Genomic DNA, 23983 nt, shown 5'->3' with positions numbered 1-23983 from the left:
CCGAGACGAATTGGTCTCGTAGATTTTCTTCGAGGCCGGTTCCGAAGTTGCAGGTTTTAGCCAAATGTTTTAACCCTTGAAGGTAAACGCGGATGCTTTCACCCTGCTGTTGCACCCTTTGCCGAAAAACGTGTCTCTCGGCTATCTCGGATCTTTCCGGTTCTAAGTGTTTCTTTAATAAGGCCACCAAATCGTCGAAACCTTTGTCCTCTGGATGGGCAGGGGAGCACAAATCACAAAGTAAATCGTAACACTCGCCACCGACCACCGTTAACAACGTGGGCACTTTTAGGTCGTCACTTATGGCATTTAGCTTAATAAACTGTTTTACGCGACGCACATAATTGTCCCAATTAGATTCTAACGAAAATGGTTCTATTTTACCGTATGGCATGTTAAAACGAAGCGTAAAGTACTTTAAATTTAATTTTAAACTCGACTGCGCCAATGTTAGATGAATAAAAGATCGAGATCCATAGCAGACTGGTTTATTTGCAAATGTGCAACTACCGACATACTTGTAAGTCTACCCTACGTAACACGTATATGCCAGTTTTCTTACAATTATGTTGATAGGAGTTAAAATAAATTATTTCACACCATACACGAAATACATACAGCATCAGCATTAGAAATTTATTGAGAAATTGTAGAACGCAGTAATTTTTTGACGTAATTTCTATAGTTAATTGAATATACATATTACATATAGATATTATCAATTTAATAAGAACTATTAATAAAGAGTAAAGTAATTGATTGTGACGTCACATGTCTGTGTTTCAAACTTCATGGCTAATAATAAAGCTAAGGATTTGCCGGTTTAAGTATTTATACAGGTAGCATAGGTTTTCCTGTAAATCCTGAAAATTGAGTCAATTTTTTGAATTAAAGGAAAAAATAATAACAAACATTTATAAATTTATTTTAAGTTTTATAATGCATGTAAACTATGTAAAGTGTCATTCAATAGAACTTGCTAACTATGTAAACAAACCGCCATACTAAAATTGTCACTGAATGTCAATTTACTAGTAACTTTTGTTTACATAGTTAGCAAGTTCTATTGAATGATACTTTAGTATAGTTTTATTGTTTAGTTTGTCTTTTTATGTTCCAATATAAAGCATTACCAATTATTTAAAAAAAATTACATATTGTCACCACTTCGCAAAAAACTCACTTGTTACTTCGTAACTTGTGTATTGTCAAATGTAACAGTGTGAACAGTTCCTGTAAGACCAAATAAATCAAATAACCGAGATCGTGCCAGGTCAAAGGTCATATTTTTGAGTCAGTAGCAGTCAAGTTAATAATTTTCCTCAATTTACTTTTTCAAGTCAATCTAAAGTTCAACTCGTTTTACCAAAAGGCACACTCAGCTCTTTAAAATATGATTCCAACATGACTCTTATTTTATAGCGTTATTCAAAAATTATAAACATTTGTCAAATCAAATCTAACAAATCGCTGATAATCGTTATCCGTCCCTATCCGTCATTTTAACATTACAATACAATACAAATCCTCTTTATTGCACAACGTCAATAAAACATTACACATAATACATGAAGACAGACAACAACAAGCGGTCTTATCGCTAAAGAGTGATCTATTCCAGACAACCTTTAAGTAGCGGAGAAATGATAATTAATATTAATTAAACTTACGTTTCTGTTTGTTAGAAACAAAATTTAACAAAGGTGTTTAAGTCTTCAACCAGTCCTCCTCAGCTAAATAATATCAGCTTGGTATCATATTATGAAATCTGAATGTGCCTTCAGAAAAAACAGGTCGTCCTTGCGTGTATGTTGACCCTTTATGTTTAATCGCCGCGCCGCTTCCTCAAGTGTGTAAATACATACATACCTACCTACCTTTAAAAGTTTACAAAAAAAGCGGCCAAGTGCGAGTCGGACTCGCCCATGAAGGGTTCCGTATTTAGGCGATTTATGACGTATAAAAAAAAACTACTTACTAGATCTCGTTCAAACCAATTTTCGGTGGAAGATTACATGGTAATGTACATCATATATTTTTTTTAGTTTTATCATTCTCTTGTTTTAGATGTTACAGGGGGGGGGGGGACACACATTTTACCACTTTGGAAGTGTCTCTCGCGCAAACTATTCAGTTTAGAAAAAACAAGCAAAAAAACGGTCACCCATCCAAGTACTGACCCCGCCCGACGTTGCTTAACTTGCGTCAAAAATCACGTTTGTTGTATGGGAGCCCCACTTAAACTTTTATTTTATTCTGTTTTTAGTATTTGTTGTTATAGCGGCAACAGAAATACATCATCTGTGAAATTTTCAACTGTTTAGCTATCACGGTTCGTGAGATACAGCCTGGTGACAGACGGACGGACGGACGGACAGCGGAGTCTTAGTAATAGGGTCCCGTTTTTACCCTTTGGGTACGGAACCCTAAAAAAGTGATGACAGGCTCCACGAGAAGTGATCATTTCTATACAGTTATCATAGTTTCGATTGTCATTTTGATATTATAAGAAGGCTAGGTCCTAATAAATGAGAACTAGTTAAACTATATACGAATGGGTGGATAGAGTGGAGGTAGATTTCCGAAGCTCGGTGTCAGGTAGGGTTTGCACGACGGATCTGAAATGTATGGCAAAATCCGCGGATCCGGATCGAGATCCGCATAATTTCATACATTTCGGATCCGGATTGCAAACCCTAGTGCCAGGGAAAACTGGCGTGGATCCGCGCACGACCGTGGCGTGCTTTTGTGTTGGAAGTAACGTTGGAAGCCAACACTCATTTTCGGTCACCGCGCCAAACTAGTAAATAAGCACTAGGTAAGTATAACACAGACAAGACATCCTCCAGAATGAGCATAGTAGCGCTACTCCCTCTGCCACAAATATACGGTAGTTTTACTCCAGTCAAAGTGTCTTTGTGTGACGTCCGTGTCTTTGAACGGACCAATCACGGCACGGGACTCGCTCACTCCGTCCCCCGCACCCCAGTATTTTTGGCAGCATCGGTTTCATGAAATAATTGCTCTAAACTCCGTCTAGATCTAGAGGATTCCTAGTCTATGAAGTATAACTCGCGCGCCAGGCCCAGACTCTCAAGCGCCGCAAATACGCTTTCCTAAATGAACGAGTACGAGTTTGCGGCGCTTGCAATGGAAACGCTGGGCCCATGGTCGACTGACACAAAAAAATTCATGAAAGAAATATCGGTCCAGCTAATAGGTGTCTCGGGCGACCACAGAGCAGGCTCTTTCTTTGCCCAGCGTTTAAAGCCCTTGCTACATGGTCGCCGACAAGCCTTCAGACCGCGTGGCCTAGACAGTAGTAGGCGTAGACAGTTGTTTCCAACAAAATTGGACCAAAACTGACCAAGGTCAGACCAAGGTCAGACGGTTAGAATGCTTGTCAACGACCGTGTGTGTGTGTGTGGAGCCCTTGGGCTTAAGTCTGGCAGTGCAAAGGGGCAACGCCGCCAGCATCCTTGGCACCATTCCAGAGGCAGGAGACTTTGGTGAGGTTTTTTATATTTAATTCGTGGTTTAGTTTAGTTTTAGTATAAGTTAGTCAGTAAGCTAGATTACTTAGTAGTTTTATAATCACATTGTATTTAGATTTCTTTGTAATTTTATGTGTCTTAATAAATATATTAGTATAACTGCGAAAATAAAACTAACATTTGTGCATTAAAAATAAGTGTAATTGATTAAAATTCATCCCCACACCTGAGTAAAATCAATACCTATTTCACAATGCTCCAAAATACACGTCATAATTTTAATACATGATTTAAGTCTCGGATTTGCGTTTTCCAAAAACGATTGTTACTTAGCTAAGCCCGTCAGTCGAGTAGTGTCGACATTTTTGCTACTGCGTGCGAAGTACAAATTGCGGTTATGTATTTACTATGACTGTTACCTCATTACCTCATATTTAATTAAAGTACTTACTTATGACGAAACTAAGAGCATTTTCTCATAACAAAAGAAAAGAAAATCTGTGAATTTGAGTTTGAAATGAGTTGTTTGCGTGACATGTTTGAACACAAACGGGTCTACTGCGATATGGTTCGTTTCAGCTTAGTTGCACTAGCTGTGGTCGCGTTAGACCCGTTTGTGTAATTAAATACGTGAACAAATCGCCAGAGTTTAAAGTGTTATATGTTTAAATAGTAATTCATCATAAGGATTATATACCCATTCGAAGGCATCTCTAAGACGACAAATACGAAAAAAGAAAAACTGCCAGTATTCATGTACGATCAATTTGCGTATGTGCATGCTTGTTCGCACTCAACATTGACATACCTATATCTCAGGACTGGCCTTACGGGCAATAAGAATGGGACATGAATGGGGCCAGTACATCGGCGTGACCCCGTACACCGCGATTGGTTGATGAGTTCGCATCACGCGCGCGATTGGTCGCAACTAGTTGCGTTAGACTGCACGATTGGCTCGAATTCGTGACTACACCGCTGAACTAGTACCATATTTAGTGCCCGTAAGGCCCGTCCTGAGATAATATACGTCAATGGCACTCAACAACATCGGGGCTATTCATAAATTACGTCATTTCAAATTCAACTCCGGGGATCTGGACATCGGATGACGGTAGCATGACGTAGGAGGAAACGGGGTCATTCGAAGTATGATTTTTGGATGATTTTAGGGGGTCAAAAATCGATGACGTAATTTATGAACAGCCCCATCTCACAATAGAGAATATAATATATTACGTTAAAAGCACGTGAATTCGACACAGTTCCGAACAGAACGACAAGTAAAAGTGGAGCATTATCGCCGCGGTTGAGTAACTTTGTGAACCACATGCTAACTCTGCCTTAATTATATATGTTCCACATTATATTAAACATATTCTAATTTTGGACATAACAAAAGTACAGTATTAAATTCACAGAATATTTTTTCCTTTGAAGTCGTGCGGACACTAAGAATAGAAATATTTTTATTCATACAGTCGCCATTAGATATATCGGAGCGGCCAAGGTGCTCACAAATAACTGAGCACGCCTCTATTGTCAAGGCGTTAGAGTGCTTGTTCAGATATTGTGAATGCCTTGGCCGCTCCGATATATCTGATGGCGACTGTAACATCAAGTCCAGAGGGGAAGCCTTTGCCCGGCGGTGGGACATTTTACAAAAAGCGGCCAAGTGCGAGTCGGACTCGCCCATGAAGGGTTCCGTATTTAGACGTATAAAAAAAAACTACTTACTAGATCTCGTTCAAACCAATTTTCGGTGGAAGTTTACATGGTAATGTACATCATATATTTTTTTTAGTTACATCATTCTCTTATTTTAGAAGTTACAGGGGGGGGGGGACACACATTTTACCACTTTGGAAGTGTCTCTCGCGCAAACTATTCAGTTTAGAAAAAGCGGCCAAGTGCGAGTCGGACTCGCCCATGAAGGGTTCCGTATTTAGGCGATTTATGACGTATAAAAAAAAACTACTTACTAGATCTCGTTCAAACCAATTTTCGGTGGAAGTTTACATGGTAATGTACATCATATATTTTTTTTAGTATTATCATTCTCTTATTTTAGAAGTTACAGGGGGGGGGACACACATTTTACCACTTTGGAAGTGTCTCTCGCGCAAACTATTCAGTTTAGAAAAAAATGATATTAGAAACCTCAATGTCATTTTTGAAGACCTATCCATAACACGTATGGGTTTGATGAAAAAAAAATTTTTGAGTTTCAGTTCGAAGTATGGGGAACCCCAAAAAATTATTGTTTTTTTTCTATTTTTGTGTGAAAATCTTAATGCGGTTCACAGAATACATCTACTTACCAAGTTTCAACAGTATAGTTCTTATAGTTTCGGAGAAAAGTGGCTGTGACATACGGACGGACAGACAGACGGACAGACGGACAGACGGACAGACAGACAGACATGACGAATCTATAAGGGTTCCGTTTTTTGCCATTTGGCTACGGAACCCTAAAAAGGGCTTTATAAAAATCCCGGCCTGTTGAGTGACTTGTTAAAACACCATTTTAATGCAGTGTTCCTGTTATCAGTTACTAGCGACCCGTCCCGGCTTCGCACGGGTAGTAAGGCGTGATTTTTTCCGACATTATTAGCAAACATTGTCATATTTCAATCAATTTACACAAAATCTTAACAAATTATACACCTAAACCTTCCTCAAGGACAACTGATATTGATAGGTGAAAACCGCATGAAAATCCGTCTAGTAGTTTTTGAGTTTATCGCGAACATACAGACAGACAGACGGGTGGCCCGGTGGGTGACTTCGTTCTGTAAGATGTAGCATAGAGAAATATAGTAAGACAAGAGTGCTCACTCCATACATCAGTTAGACTATTAATTTCAGTGTCTACATCTAGCATCGAGTAGCGGAACTATCAGTACTGCTACTTGACAATAGATGTAGCACCGACCGGAAAGTCTTATGCTGTTGAGATAAGACTTTCCGGTCGGTGCTACATCTATTAAATCTATTAAAAATACATAGATTGCTCACTCCATAAATCAGTTTTAGTACCAAAAAGACTATTAGCATCTAGCATCGAGTAGCGGAACTATCAGTACTGCTACTTGACAATAGATGTAGCAGTACTGATAGTTCCGCTACTCGATGCTAGATGCTAATAGTCTTTTTGGTACTAAAACTGATGTATGGAGTGAGCAATCTATGTATTTTTTCCTCTATGGATGTAGTGATAATTATAGTGCTAAAAACCAAAAGCTCTCTCCAATTTGGTTTTTCTCTCATTCGTCTTTCCATTTTAATACCCTGTATGTTAATTAGTACAGTCAGCAGCAGAAGTTGCTTAGCTGCCCAGCTGTTCAAAATGATCTTGACGCGACTTTATTGTTTAGAGAATACCTAATAGCGTGTCAAGGTAATTTTGAACGCCTCGCCCGCTTAGTATTTCTGCTGCTGACTGGACTTCATTTGATATGGGATTTGGGAAACGATAGCCGTCTTCGGTTATATGAACTGTTACTTATGCTTTATTATTTCACAGATTATTAGCAAAGATTATTATTATGAAATTTGACTTAGTATTTCCTGCGGATTGTTGCAGAATTAGCCACGCTATTGTTGTTCTAATAGCTACGTAATCTTAATATAAGTAGTTATTATTGTACTAAATTTGTTACGGAATGGACGTATCCGCAGTATCCACCTAGGTTATAAGTACACACCGGTAACTTGGTAATACATATATAGTAGATCCCGCTTAATACATTTGATAACTTTGATACGATTTCCCGCCTAAAAGGTACGCCATTTTTACCATTTGACAATATGACAAACTAGGTACATCAAATGTATCGCAGGTGACTAAAAGTACATAAATAATGACACACATTAAATGTATTTAAACTAATTTGTCACCTAAATTGTGAATGAGTCAATCTTCAACTAATGTATGTCAGGTGTCTCATAACATAACGCAGTTAGCTGGAAGCCATTATTAATTGCAGCGATTAGTTATTGCCTTATTTGGCCTAGTTAACTAGGCAAGTAAACTTGACATCGATATTATTCTCATATTTCATATAATTATTATTATAGTACATGAAAAAACCCTTAATCTAATCACAGTGTTAAAGTTGCTTTAAATGTCCAAAATTTTACAGATGTAATGATTAATAAATAATCCGTTCCCATATTTAATTACACAAACGGGTAGACCCGCACCTAGTCTCAATACAAAATCTACTGAAGTAATATTACAAATAGGTACTTACCTACTAACGTTTCCGAGAGAAAATATTTTTTCTACTCCAGCACTTAAATGTGTCAATTAAATGACTGACAGTGATATCTAAAGCAATGTCATTTGAATGCTTTGTCTATAGGCTCATAAGATGACTGCTAGCAGTCATCTTATGAGTATAATACAACTGTTTTATTTTTTTTAAAGATACAAGTTCCGATCATCTTGATTGAAAGAGGTATGTTTTCATTTACAATAATAACTCTTTTTTTTTTTAATAATAACTCTTTTTTTTTTAAATAATAACTCATTTTTTTTTAAATAATAACTCTTTTTTTTTTAATAATAACTCTTTTTTTTTAATAATAACTTTTTTTTTTTTTTTGCTGCAGCTGTCATAGAAAAAGTAATGTATGCAACAGCTCATAATTGGTTCTTAAAATTCTCGGGTCTTTCGACCCTTGAATTTTAAGAACCCTTATTATATCACTGTTGCATAAACTACTATATGACAAACGGTTTCGGAGAATATTCTTGACCGATTTTGAAAACCGAAATGATCCCATAAGCGCTCCGTTAACCAAGGTTTTGTAAATTTGTACTGAACACTAGAAATGGGGCATTATCTATGAAAAGGGACCTTATTGTCGATGGCGCTTACGCCGCACAGCGTCGCGCGGCATCGTATTTATATCGGAGCATCGTTAATAATGGCGTAAGCGCCATCGACAATAAGGTCCCTTTTCATAGATAACGTTACAAATAATTATCATATAGATGTTACTTTGCCTATGTTACGACAGTAGTTTCAGATTATCAGTTGAAAATATAGTTAGGTATCTTTACGTAATCATTCAACATCAGAAAGATTTTGGTCTTAGGACTTCGTCTAATTCCTAAAAATTGTTGTATGTAGTTTCTTATGAACATAAATCAATAGGTACCGTAAAACCAAACTATAGTCCATACAAATTTGTTAGAAGTTGTCGTATTTTCTCATTTGGAATATTTTGGAAAAATAATTTATTGCACATCAAAAAAGATTTTCAAACAGCATTTGAAAGGAAAATCGTATTTTACCGAGCCTCTTAACGAGTTTACCGCCTTATTTTAATACTCTATAACTGGCTGAGTCACGTCGTATATCCAAAACCGGTCGGTCTAGGTCTAGCTAGATTCTAGGAATAGTAGGAATACCTGGGCTGCCTGGCGTTTATGTGACAATCACAATTGATGACCAGAGTTAGTGGATATTCATACATTTATAACTTTTTAATAAAATTGGATATAATTATTATTGGCCTATACTTTAAAAATCATACTTTTAAGTATATTCTGTCGCGAGTATTAAATATTAATAGGGAAAAAATATAAAATATTTCATACCAAACAAAAACTCCACAGATTTGACTCATGTTTTAGGACTGTAATTTATTTATTGAAATAATTAACAAAGGGTGTAAATAAACTAATAATTTGTGAAATATGTGTGGAGACAAATATCGATGAATACTCCGAAACCATAACTTTCTATAAACATACATGGGGGGTCAAATAAGTGGTTCTTTAGTACCTCTATCATTGGATTTCTTTAGATTCGTACTGAAAGCGACACTGTACGAGTATAAAGGAAAAAAAAACAATTTAAATATTATGGCATGACTGAATAAAAGCCCTCGCGTTTTGTACACATATTTAATTACACAAACGGGTTTACCGCAATATAACCGCGATTAAAGGTAACAACAATGAAATTATATCGCGGCAGACCCGTTTGTGTAATTAAATATGAATTTATAAAAGTCGTCAAAAGTAACATGTAAAAAGTCAAAGTAAAAGTAATAGTAAATTTATTAACAGGCAGGTATTTTAACAAGCTTTTATTAGGTCGACCAGTATGTAACTATGTACTTACTGGAATCTTGCAAGTTAAATTTGATCCACTTCCCGGTTTCCGATTGAGCTGCAATTTTGCATACACATGTAAGTCGGGTGACAATGCAATATAGTACCATCGAGCTGATCTGATGATGGAGAAAGGAGGTGGCCATAGGAACTCTGTGATGAAACAACGCAACCTAATTGTTTTAGGGGTTTTTAGAATTGTCTCGATAAGTATTAATTAGTTGTCTGTCGTAAGAAAAGCTTGTACCAAAAATGAAATTTTTGCCAAAAACTTATTTATTATTTTAATTCGTGTGTAATCGTTTCATAGTAACCACTTATAAAATCACCAAAGAATGCGTACCGGAACGCCAAAGACCGAACGAACGTCACGAAATAATTATCATTCAAGTCTCATACAGCAACACACTATGCTGATCATCGGTGGACCTTATTTCCCTTGAATAAGGTTTACGAATTGTAAGTTTAATGTGTGGACGATGGTAGGTACATATATACATAGGTATTATAATTATCGATGAATCGTTAGTTACTAATACCTAAATTAATCTTGTATTAAGCAGAAACGTCTGCGAACGATGCTATTAAGCTTCGAAATAAATTAAAAGTGGAAAAATTTACAAGACAGTGAATTTTTCCACTTTTAATTTATTTCGAAGCTTATTAATAGCATCGTTCGCAGACGTTTCTGCTTAATACAAAATTAATTTAGTATGGGATAGCGCATCATTACTGGTGAATTTCCAATATGATTTGGAACTCGGGTAGCCGTTTAAGAAGTGTAGTACTCTTACGGTAGATGTCGCTATGAGCCTCCCTAGGGCTTATATATGGTGGAAATATTCACTGAATTGGGTACGGTCTTGGTAGCTCAGATGGAAGAGCACTGTACTAGTGATCCAGTGGTCGTGGGTTCAGGTCCCACCCAAGACAGTGAATTTTTCCACTTTTAATTTATTTAGAAGCTTACTAATACCTATTTAATAATAACTAGTAGTTATCCACACCATAACGCACGACAATTAAAACCTAGTCTTTTGTATGATAAGATTATTTATTGCTTTAAAATTTAAAGTTTAAATTAATAGTATTTAATAGTAATTTTCAAGGTTTATGATTCTTTTATCGAATTATTTTAATGAGGTATCAGAACTGCGTCGTTTATACGATTGAATTTTTAATGCTTTCATTCCATTTAATAAGGAATCTCATTTCATACAATAATTAAAGGATTTAAGTAGGTTATAACGGAACAATTAGAAAATCAATTAGGTTAATCACGCTATATTGTGCTACACACAATATAGCGGGCACGTTTTAATGCCAAATTTTAATTTAGCCTATGTATATTATACACATTCACAATTATTTTGATATTGAGATGAGTGAAACTAAGAAGGGAACATTCCAAAAATTGCATAAAACTCAAACATCAACAACAATTTGTTTGAGTACGTGTGATAAGAGTTCAACATTATTTTGTTTTTTAAGATACAATTAATAGATAACTTTAAGTATAATATATATCATATAATTTATTTAGCGACAGGTACCTATAGCAGGGATTTTTTTTAAACACCTGACAGATTATTGTACTGCAGTTTCATTTTTGTATGGAAAATAGATACTACTTTTTTAAACTACTATAATGTAGCTTAAATAACGAATAAACCAAAACAACGTATCGATTGTTATTTTTATATTTTTTCTACAGTTTAAGTAATTTTAAGATTTTTCTCGCCCTTGCAGGGTCCATGTTGCACTTTATAATGTAATTTACCTATGTTAACACCTTGTAATGCCATGGTTGACATTTAATAAATTATATGATGAGTAGGTAAGTAAAAAAAAGAAGTCTGCAAAGATTCTTTACATGTCAAAATCATTTCCTCGTAATACAATAAGAAGGAAAAAACAGTGCCTACACAAGGTCTTACCGATGCCCATTATAAAGTCACGAGTAGACAAAGGTCAAAGTCAATCAGGTAATTTAATAAGTCAAAAAACATGAATATTCGTTTGTCGAGATTAAACAAAAAGATGCATAGAAAAACATATGATAATTTACCACCTAGTTAACCTATCTTACTCGTAATAGGAGTTGCACCTGAGAAATGACCATTTGAGTATTTTAATTTATTTTTGCGGTAAATATATATTTTTTATCAGTCAACGTCATTTCATCCCTCAATTTTTTTTTACAAAATAAAATAAAAATCCAATTGTGTCACGTAAAATTGATGTGTAAGATACACAAATCATACAATAACGAATTACAACAAAAATACTCAGGGAAGTGTTTTTAGCGCAGTCTCGTAAAACGTGTTTGATCGTTTATTTAATTGATGAGTTATTAGTATAATATTACATACATAGGTAAATCCTTTAATAATTTAAAATTTGGACTGCATCTATATTTGCATTTTATTCATTTAGGTATATTATTATGTAAATAAAATTAGTATATATCCTTTATTAGAATAACAGCATATTTAAAAAATTTAAATGTTAGCTCAGTTAATTACTTACTTATTTAATTTCGTTTACAAATAAAATGATTTTATGAAAATCTATTTATTATATGAGTATGTTTACACAGACTGCCCACAATCGGCTTCTAGATATAAAGATAAATAAACCGTTTATTGATCGCCATTTTTACTACACATGCGCAGGAGTATTGTTTGTCCACGCAACAGTAAACGCAAAGGTTTCGTAACCGACATTCCACTAACGTTAAGAGCCAACAGGAGTGGTCATTTCTCCATACAAACGTACTCGACTGTTTCCTCCGTGGGTTTTGAAGCTAGAGCAATGATTTTTTCAACACAGATTAATATTGTCAATATCTGTGTCGGACCGTTTTGCTTTTTTTGATATTTTTGCTTTTTAAGGCGCTAGAGCCCTTCAAAAATGGCCAAAATGGCCTAATTGACTATGCCGCAATGAGAGGCGTGCTATTCAAAACTGATATGAATTAGTCAAAAAAGCAAAACGGTCCGACACAGATAATGTCATAATCATTTAGATTCCCAAATTTGGTTACGATTGGTTAAGTTTTGGAGGAGGAAACAGTCGAGTACGAAACCTCGATTTTTGAGATTCTTACGCAGGATTTTTCGCCTTGTCCTTATCGCACTAGTTTTAGGAGCCGCTTCCGTTAGCGAGACGGGTATATTTACCTAAAATATTTAAATCTTAGCTCCTGTTGGCTCTTAAACAAGTGTTTCGTTAGACGGTGAAGTGGACGGGCCCATCTTGAATTTTACTTAGTGTTGGCGAAAGTAAGACCAAGCTAACTCGACAGCGATTTTGATAGGACAGATTGTGCAAGTGTTATTATAAACGTCAATCTTCTATGCTATCAAAATCGCTGTCAACTTAGCTTGGTTTACACCTACCATTTCGATTATTTCTCTGTTTCCGCTATCCAAAGGTTGTTTGGAAGAGATCGCTCTTTAGCGATAAGACCGCCTGTTGTCTGCCTCTACATTCAATCAATAAACAATTGTTGTTTTCTTTTGTATCTTTTTACTAAGGTGTGCCAATAAAGAGTATTATATCTATTCTATCTATCTGTCTATCTATCTTGGTCTGACTCTGTCACTCTATATGATTGTATACAAACACAAAAGTTTTTGGACCCTAAGGTATCGTGATCATCAGTTGCTCTGTACTTGTACATATATCTTGCAGAACAAAATGTTCAAAAATATCTTGCCAGACATTATTGCTGATGACTGTACGGGTACGCTCGTATGCCCACCACTTAAAAAAATAAGTACCTATACAGGGTGTTATTAAAATGGGGATGTAAAGTCAAAAACAAAAAATACTAAGCCTATTTACTTAGTCCATTTTGGAGAAAGTAAATAATGTGATATTTTGCATATATAATATGTGACTAGGATTTAATTTGATTTAATACGCATCGCGTCGCGTTAGGTAACGAAGCATTTTAACGCAATAGTTTCCGCTATGAGACTAACCGAAGACGCAAAGGAATGTTCATGGAAAACGGGCAAAAGTCATTGATATTAAATTATTAATGATATATTTAAGAAGTGACAGACATTTTTGCCAGATCATAGAGAAATTTAGAAATTTCTTTTTGAATTGTGAGGGGTTCTTCTTTATATACTTAGGTACCTACTGATTCGGTTAAATTGTGTTTTTTGAAAAACAAATTATAGCCAGCCTTTTATGATTTGGGTTTAGTATAGTGTTTTAGGCACACTAGCGTCCCAGCGCCTACCCCTGCCGCAACACCCCCTTTTAGTATGAAATATGTCCCGGTTGAAGGTTTTGATTAATTTTTGAGAAAAGTATTAGAGTAAAGAAAAAAGTGTGAAGGTAAGAATAACCGTTAATAAATTTTAAACAAATAAGGTTATATGCTACTTTTTGGTAAGACTCACCATATTCATGTATTAACTTGTTGAAGTTCAATGTAACATAGTACGTGATAGTACTGACAGAAATAGTATAATATTTCAGTAACATAGTGAAGTTTTATGTTGATTTAAAGTTAGACCTAAACCTAGCCTAAAATAGAATGTACTAACTAAAAGTATGCCTAACTTAATTACCATACTAAAATTATTCAAAGTTTACTTAAGTAAAGTACCTGTTTACCTTCGCCCAAGTAATACACATTGTAGATATTGACAAAAATTTCTAAACAGGACGTAGAAAACTAAAAATTAATACTTACACCACTTCCTAAGAAAGGCGCTCGTGAGCTTGGCACACAACTTATCCCGGCCCTGCATGTTGTCACACACTACAACACTAGTACATCACACACACACACGGACTGCGAGGTGCGCACGCGTCGGCGGCGGGACGGCGACTGCGGGCCTGGGGACAAAACGAGGTTGGTGTAGTAATGAAGTTGAAGTAGCTTTTCATTGAAAAGCTCTAGGCCTATTCGAAAAATGTCAACCTGTTTATTGATATGATTCGGATTTGACACGACTGGTTTTGTGAAGTATTGTTGAGTAGAATTTTTATGTTTCAAATAGGCCTCTAGATTGATTTACACTTGACGATTATAATATAAAATTTAGTAATGCAAATACAGTGACATAGTAAAAGTAGCAAAACTATTTAATTTTAAGATATTTGAGAAAGAAGATATAATTAGTTCATTTCCTAAATAGCAAGTGTAGTAATTATTTCATTGAAAAAATAATGGGCCGGTATCGTTTTTCACCTGTATCTTCAAATTTATTTTAAGTATTTATATTAAATAAAACAAATGAACCAGATTTTTCTGTGGAAAGTTGTTTCCAGTCCTTGCAGGTTGTAGCAGTTTTTCTTTATTAGGACCATTTATGCTAATTTTAAAATATTTTTTACTTGCTACAAAATCAACAAGAAAACGATCTCTTATGACTTGTAAACTTATTTCCTTATTTTCCATCAGGTTGACAAAATAAACGAATATCGTATAGGTAGTGTTTATTTTTAAAATTGGTTAAAAATAAATTAAAATGGCGATTATAATTTGACAAGCCATTATTTCTTGACAACAATAAAATTTATCGTTCTAATGTATCTCTTAACATATCTGCAGTTTGCAGAATGTAATAAAACGTATGATTTAGATGGATCATGATTAAAAACTGTCAAATTATAAATATTTGTTTGTTTTTGCATGCTTCACGATCAGTGGAAGAGATTCCAGTTGTCTTTTACCTTTTTAAAAGGTTTATGAGTTGGTTGGTTAGGTTGTTTATGAGTTAAAAATAGCCTGTGGATGTACTTATTATTTAAGTTTTTTTCTGATTAGTATTTCTAATTTATTTACATTCTGTGTCTTGTTTGAATTACAACAGAACATGAGATTGATATACGGTCATTGTAAATAAATAATTTTCAAAATGGCATACCTAATAATATGTAAGGTGCAGGGGGCCATTTAGACTGCAGGGTAATTTAAACTAATCGAAATATCTTCCATGTTTAACATTATTAACTAGAGTTATGTCCAGGTAGCGAAAAAGAGGTGTTGTGTGTGACTCTAGTTAATAATGTAAAACATGGAAGATATTTCGATTAGTTTAAATTAACCCGCAGTCTAAATTGCCCCCCCTGCACCTTAATATCCTTTTTGGTTATATTTTTTCCCTATTTCTTTATATTTTCATTAATGTTTCCCACGTTATGAATCCGTATTTAAGTAGGGGTGTAAAATAGTCGTAATATTTTAAGCAGGTACGAGTAGTTCAACTCTACCAATGTTTTTATATCCATTCTCAAATGAGGTCAAACCCCAGATTAGAATGCCTATAACTGTCAGAACCCAAAAAAATTTTAGTTCTTTGAATTTAGCATAGGTATGTGCCTAATGACATGTTTTATTTTAAACGATTGCAGCACCATATGCGTCAAACTCAAAACTTTGCGTGCGCTCCCCATTTACCAATCAAATCGTCTTTTACCATGTGTACCTAAATTAATATTATACCTATGCAAAGCCTCGTAGGCTGAAATATTCGTAGCCTAAGCTAGAAAAAAAGAAAAAAAATGCTTCTTTTTTCCCGCCTCTTTGGCAGTTTAAATATTGTCGCCATTACTAACGATTATAAACGATTAATAATTAACATTTACTTTAATACTCTTTCATTTTTTTTAAAGGCCGCGAACTTTTCAGCCGCCTATCGTAGGTATATATGTATATTTGTACAATATATTTGTACTTAGCTTACCCCATACTAGTCGCCATAGCCTTGGTACAAGTACTCAATGCCACCTAAACGCTATCCCACCGGTTCTGAAGCAACCACTGACGTCACCGATTTCGCATACGATTATCAAATACCTGCGCGAACGCATCGTCTCCAGCAGAAACGAAACGCACTATGTCACGGTTTTTAACTATGTAATTTGGATGTTAATTTTATAATATTTGAGTCTATATTTATTTGTCAACGATTGTGAGGTTATGAGTTCCTCTATGTGTCATTGAAAAGTGTTATATTCTTTGTAAATTAAGTTGGTATACAATCCTACTATCATATTTTGTATCTGAAGAGAATGTGTGTTTAGTGTTATTGCTTAAGGTCCTAATTTTAAGACGTTTCCAGTAGAGTTCAAAATTGAATGCCACTGACATTTTACTAGTGAGTAGTGTTGCGTAACTTGAATACTTCAAACAATAGTCCCTATTGACATATTGTCAAAATCGTAATCGCTTGATATTTGACTATTTGTTAGCAAAGACACGTGAGGTGTTTCAAGTAACTTGATGCGCGTATGTACTAGTTAATTCAAGATACTTAGCTGAAGCCTTATTTAAGATACTGACGTAAGTTGTGGCTACCGGTACTAAGTAATAAGCATCAACTACAATTGTAACTTAGATTTAAGAACACGTTTGATATCCGTTCACCGTCATTTTCATCTATCATTACGAGTGTGCTATGCCATCCTGTATATTATCCATCTGTGTAATGTTCAAAAAAATAATTAAATACCTAACTACAGTTTATCATTGTTAATTTAGTTGATTATCTTTATAATAAACTATAGAGTATAGACGACTGCAGACCTCGAATTTAAACAGATTGATATAAAAACAAAGAAAACAAAAATAGTTACTAAAAAAGAGGAATACATAATTAGACAAAATAACGTAGTATTTTCATTTCATCTGACAGTTGTTGAACGTTTTTTTCGGCGAATTACGTCCAAATTGTGAAAGGAAATGAAAGCATATAAAATTGATTTATATGCCATGATAACTCCATTCGAAATAATCTTATGATTTGGGTGATCTTTTGCCTTGCCACGCCATGACAGCTTTTGCCTTATTTTTATTTTTATTTTATTTATTAAGTTCAACCACGTCTGCGTAACGCTAGGGAATTTGTCAGTGTCCAACTGGTGGTAGCCGTACTTATGTATGTATGTCAGTTTATTTATTTATTTAAACTTTATTGCACAAAATATTTACAACAATGTACAATGGGCGGACTTAATACTAAATGGCACTTAATCAAGTTTACACAATGTAAGTGTATGTATGTACAAAGGCGAACTTATCCCTAATAGGGATCTCTTCCAGCTAACTTTCGAGAAAATGAGAGAGGAATTAACAAACACTAAAAGGTTATATTAGGTTTAGGTTTTTTTACCTGATTGACAAAGAAGGAAACGTGATGTTTCCATTGTATGTGTGTTTGTAAGTACATCCTACTGCTTAAGCAGCTTGTTGGATTAGGACGTGTAACGTAATCGTTTAAAAAACGATTTTTTTTATTATAGCTTAACTTCACTTTCTTTAAATGTACATGTCGTTTTTCCCCATATTATAACGCCATAAGACAGTAGGCGTGTCAAATAGCCATAATACTTTAACCAAAGGGTTCCAATACTACCCTTCTGTCTACTCCTTGTTTTTACGATTTTCTTGTAGATTTTAAAGTATACATATTTAGTCGAAAATACTTGGTTGAAGTTTTATTCAGTTTTCCATCAGTACGTGTCCACTTTAACGATCGGTTCGACCTCCGTGAGCAAACTAACTAATCGATCCTATTTTTACTCATCATTAGTCTAAGGTCGCACAGACGTCACCAGTGGTCGAATGTGAAAACATTTGGAACTGGTCGCGTCACCTTGACTTGAAGAATAGGAAAAATTGGTTTTAGTATTAACAAAACAAAATAAAAAAACCGGGCAAGTGCGAGTCGGAGTCGCCCACCGAGGGTTCCGTACTTTTTAGTATTTGTTGTTATAGCGGCAACAGAAATACAACTGAAAATTTCAAATGTCTATCACGGTTCATGAGATACAGCCTGGTGACAGACAGACGAACAGACGGAAAGTGGAGTCTTAGTAATAGGGTCCCGTTTTTACCCTTTGGGACGGAGCCCTATAAATTATAGATTGTAAGGTCAACTGCAGAACACATCAGGTTGTTAACATTAGAGAGAAAAAATAAGATAAGAATAAAGTCAGGTGGGGTAAATGTCCTTAGTCTTAGGTTTATAGTTAGAGAAGCGGTTCTTAACTTTTCAGTGATGGGAACTATTATGGGATGGGAACTATTAGTGCGACATAAAACAGTAGAAATTAAATATAATGGAACTAAAAAAATCCATACTAAATTGTTGCCATGTAAGCATTTTACGTCAAAAATGTGACAGTTACGTAGGAAGTGGCGCCGTCAATAATTTTCTACAATTTACAAGTTAGAGGCTCCATCATTACTGCATTTTTCTCATTTCTTACATACCTATATCATGTATAGCTTGTTACTAGCTAAAACATATTTGGAGCGTTAATCCTTTAAGGTTCCATTTAAGTCCATCGACGATTGAAGCCTCATTATCTCATTAAATGTCCCAATCACAACCCTCCCACTCATGATCATTATTAAATATGACAGATCTTTGAAGTTTACTTTAAAAAAAGATTTACACAAAACACGCACACAAAAGTGCGTACTTAACAGATTTAATGATTATTCAAATAGTTAATGATAATGATAACTGTCGGCTTTGACAAGGTCGGTTTGAGCAATAACATTTAATTGGAAATTAAACGAACTTACCTGTAAGTGAAGTTCATTTCAATTATATTAGCTGCACAAACTTCGAAATGATATATAACTATGTAGTACGCGCTTATCATTTTAGCCTATTCCATGAATGTTACAGAGAGGCAAAGCCAAAATTAAAAATATGTATCTGATTTATGAACGTAACTCCTACGTTGAACGGTTCCCGCGCTGTCAACTGTCAATGTCATTTAGTTTAGAGTAACAAGCCAAGACATAACACTTTCACTGCCAGTAGCCCGCTAGGGTTCTCTATTCTTAGGTACTTATCGCTACAAAGCGGAAAAAACATATAGTATCCGCTATGCTTGTAGCTCACGCTGGCAGTGAATATGCCAATAGATGGAACAACTTGGCCCCCAATTCAGCAAAGCCAATATTACCATAACTTTGACAGGGATTATAGGTACACGAATCCCTGGTTGTCTCAGGACAACGTGGGTACTGGGTGGGATGGGTTATCATTTCGAAGTTTGTGCAGCTAATATAATTGAAATGAACTTCACTTACAGGTAAGTTCGTTTAATTTCCAATTATTATTACGCTGCACAAACTTCTTCAATGATATATAACTATGTAGATGTTTAGAGATAAGTATTCAAAGTTTGTTTTGGCTTTGTATTATAACAATGAAATCGTTGATTAACAATGATTTATTATTTCATTTTAAATTGGGTACCTTTTTAGTTATCTGTAACTATTTTCAAAATATAGGTAGGTATGTATATTTAGTTTACAACATTATTTAGAGATCTAGTGATATCATTTCATCAAACTGTCTATCGTATAGTATATAGATAGTTGAAACAAAAATAATTTGATCCTTATTTAGTAATAGGTAAGTATTTTCATTTATACCACCAAATACCACATAAAAACTTAATTATTATAGGAATATCAAAGAAATCAAAGGATAGCATGAGATGCAATTATTGGCGAATACAACAACTAAGTATAAGCAACTCTTGGCAGTGTGTTGCTGGTTACACCTTTAAGTAACACTTATTTTCTCATTTATCATAGTAAGGATTTACCAAAATTATTGGATGGAACCATGATTATGAAATTGAGAAATATCATTAAGTACAAGAATCACTCCACCTTGATGTTTTTCTTCCACTAATATTAACTCCTAAACGATTTACGGTTGACACCAACACATAACAGGTTAAATAGGTGGTGAAAATAAAAATAAATCTTTTAAGAGTTGACTTAATCCCTCTACAAATCGTTTGGGAAGTGATTTTTTCATGATTTTGAGGGCAATAAATAATCACTAACAAGTTAATAACTACCATCACGAATATTATTGTTCATTATTTATATATAGGTAATCAATGTTTTACACCTCATTCAATTTAAAATTAGTGTTTTCCCTGAAAAAAATAATGCTATGGATAGCATGGGTTGCTGAAATTTATCAATCAGAATAACAGTAAAGTTTGATGTTTTATCAAGGACAGGGTTTTGCACGTTGTGTACAATCACAACAGCTAATAAAAGTGATAAAGTAATTTCTTACTTTTTCTTAATCCTGTAATGAATAATTTTCATTAGTTGGTGACATTGTTAATCAATAATTTAAGACCGATTAAGGGTACTAGGTCACACTTTAAGGTTGAGTTTTGTGTAATCGAAAAAACGTTCTTCATAAAGTGTTCAATTCTATCATTTGAGGAGAGCCTATTCTCCAATAAAAGCACAAGAGCAGATTTACAATTATTTACACATCTATACCTAGCTCCCTCATTACATAAGTAATGCTATTAAAACGGCAAGCACTTCTGAAACAGATGCCATAAAATAATTAATGTAATTATTTTTACATAACATACACCAGTATTTCAAGTGTGTGTGTGTGTGTGTGTGTGTGTGCTTGACGGTGTAGGGCGCAAGGGATTACACTGTACTGTACTCCTTTCTCCTCTTCCTCTTCTCCTTCAGTGATGGCTGATGGCACTTCCTGGATAACACTAGGGTAACCAGGATAAAACGCTGTTGAAACTTGAAACCAGTTAATAAAATATGCTTTTATATATGAGAGCTGGGGCGCAAATCTATACAATTATATGTAAGTACATAGGTATGCATATAAATATTTCGTAAACTGAGTAGTTACAATGACCGTGCCTTGATGCCTTCTACTTTTCCTAAATTTTAATACCTTAGATTTCGTTTCAGTTGGAAGGAAAACATAGATAAAATATTTTTTGCAAAAGCATCTAAGTACTTATGTAGAAAAAACATCTGGGTTACTTCACCAGGATATTTGTATAATATCCAATAACTCGGTAGGTATATGGATTTCCAAAATGTTGTAAGAAATTTCAAATTTAATTTTCGTTAAATCTGAAATCTTACATTATTTTCTCTCAATCAGCTTATGACACTTGAAGCACATATAGCATTTAAGTAGAATATTGTAATGTCTCTTTTCACACCACTGCTAATGTTCCTAGACATAAAAATACTGTATTTCATTTCACCGGTTTATAAATAATTGCGATAGCTGTGTTGTCTTCTCTCAGATGTATCTCAGTGTGGTAAACCGGAAAAGAGGGTCTTTAAACATAAACAAGACCACCATAACCTGAACAAAATTAATGTACCTAATGCATTCTATTAGGCTCATTTAATAATTTCCACACGGGTGTAAGTGTTACTGTAAGTAATTAAATATCTGCAAAAAATATATATTTATAACCCTTTATTTTAATTAGCCATCAATATACGAAATTCAGTATAGGTACTTTTATCTATTCAGCTCTTTAAATACACACATAACCATATTCATTGGCCAAACTTGTAGCTATAGGTACAACAACCCATTTATATGAGCAAAGTTCATTAAAACTAATAACAATGCGACCAATATATAAAGGACTTTATCTGTTGTTTAAGTTTGTATTTGTCCTTATCGGCTAAAGAAATAATTCTAGTATTACCCAGCTTTCTGAGGTAAGTACTAAGGAGCTAGTTTCATTTGATTATAGCTGCATATAGGTAATGGTATCAAGACTAATTAAGTGTATTTTGTATATGTATGCACCTACATAGTATAAAAAACATTTATAATAATGAGCTTCAACAATAGATATATAATCTAAACAATTGCTCATTATGTGACCTCTAGATCTTAGACACTTCATGAAAGGTCTGACACATATCGACACCTAGTCTAATTGTCTAATAATTGAACTTATGTTGTCATTACTTCATTAGTTTCATAACAGTTCCAATTCCCTGTTGACAACCTGTCAGATCCCACGGCTCAGATTTGAGCCAGAACGCTTATGGGTGACGTCACACCTGGGAGTTGACGGGTTAAACTGCTTAGTTGCAATAAATTGACTTCTTAAATATATAGGTATCTGTATTTATTTCTCTTAGGATTTGGTAGAGAAAATATTAAAGTCAATATTAAACTGTATAAAGTGTACATTATTTTATAAGAACATCATAGGCATATACACACAGTATATATCACAGTCACATAGTTTTCTAGTATTTGACTATCAATTTCACAGAATTGATCATATTTCGGAATTGTAACCTTCGGTATTGGCACTGACAAAAATTTAATTTTGTATGACAAAATCCTTGTAAATATTGAATATGATGTCACTGCAATTAAAGAAGTGTATTTAAATAAACCACAGCTTTTGAGAATTTGTTCTAAATGAACACAGGCTGTTGTAATGTCACTTGAGTGCGACCACAATGTGACTGCAGAGAGGAAAGTGTTGCTCCGCTTCTTTATCGCTGCTTTTGACCAGGGTTTTTGTATGTTGTAATGTTAAATGAATACTTTATTATATGAAACAAATACAAGTAACAGCAAAACATACATTGGAAAATATGATTGATAATTGAGCCCTTGAAGTTGAAGTACCGGGCCGTAAGCCATTAGTTTTTCTGCTAGATTTTCTTATAATATCACTTGTCGACAGCATGTTTAAAAATAAAATAAAAAATCTCTAATGCCATTTATTGTGCTTTAGTATTTAAAGGACCACTGCCTTAGCGAAGATTCTCAGTGATGATAATCACACAAAAGACGGTCAGTCACTTAAAAGCGACACCAGCTTGTCATAGCCGGTTTCAGCACAAAATTGATTGAGAGCTAAATCATCACAGTTAGCAAACAAATACTTAGCCTTGTTCCTTACTGACAAGCATCTCACCAATAGAGCACCAATAAAAATTTTACAGCGCAGATTATTTTGCATAATCTTGTTTGGGTCATACTGGTTTTGTAATGTTCTTAATTGTACATCTGAAAACAAACAACGAGGTTGTCCTATTAGGATTTTTCCATATCCAAATTTCTGGTGCCTCCGTCCCATGATGTCAAGATTTACTCGCTTAATTCCTTGCTTGCTGAAATAAGAATAAATGTTTTAATTCACCTACTTGAAGTCATAGTACATACCAAGAGACGGCCTAATTTTGCATACCACATTGATTAACTCATGGGGTTAAGAGCCGTGTCTAGTCTACAAAACCCAGTTCTAGCAAGACTTGTGGCCTTCCACTGCCATTGGCAGGTAGGATATGAGCCATATCTCAGTGCTGTTAGTAAGGAATAAGTGACAACACCACAATGCCCCAAAGATACTGGCATTGAATGCACCTAGTATTAGTATGTGAAAGATTGCCAAGTCCAAATATCATCAGAGATACCTAGGTTAGTACTCCAAAAAGCTTAGTATAGCTATTTTGCAAACAGATGCACCTAGAATAGTGCTCCAGAATGCAGTGCACAGCTCAGTCACCATGTGCAGTTAGCAG

General features: G+C 34.6%; 1 protein-coding gene across 1 annotated transcript in view; it reads right to left on the bottom strand.

Annotated features, from left to right (window-relative positions):
• Positions 1-14484, bottom strand: part of LOC134660471 (scavenger receptor class B member 1) — an 87749-nt gene extending 73265 nt beyond the window's left edge. The window contains exon 1 of the mRNA XM_063516230.1: positions 14339-14484. Within this exon, the coding sequence (XP_063372300.1) occupies positions 14339-14396 (58 nt within the window). The 5' untranslated portion in view covers positions 14397-14484. The remainder of the gene's footprint in view (positions 1-14338) is intronic.
• Between the last annotated feature and the right edge of the window lie 9499 nt (positions 14485-23983).

The sequence above is a fragment of the Cydia amplana genome, chromosome 27 (genome assembly GCF_948474715.1).
Source record: "Cydia amplana chromosome 27, ilCydAmpl1.1, whole genome shotgun sequence".
Classification (NCBI taxonomy): domain Eukaryota; kingdom Metazoa; phylum Arthropoda; class Insecta; order Lepidoptera; family Tortricidae; genus Cydia; species Cydia amplana.
This window is presented reverse-complemented; position numbering and strand designations above follow the sequence as displayed.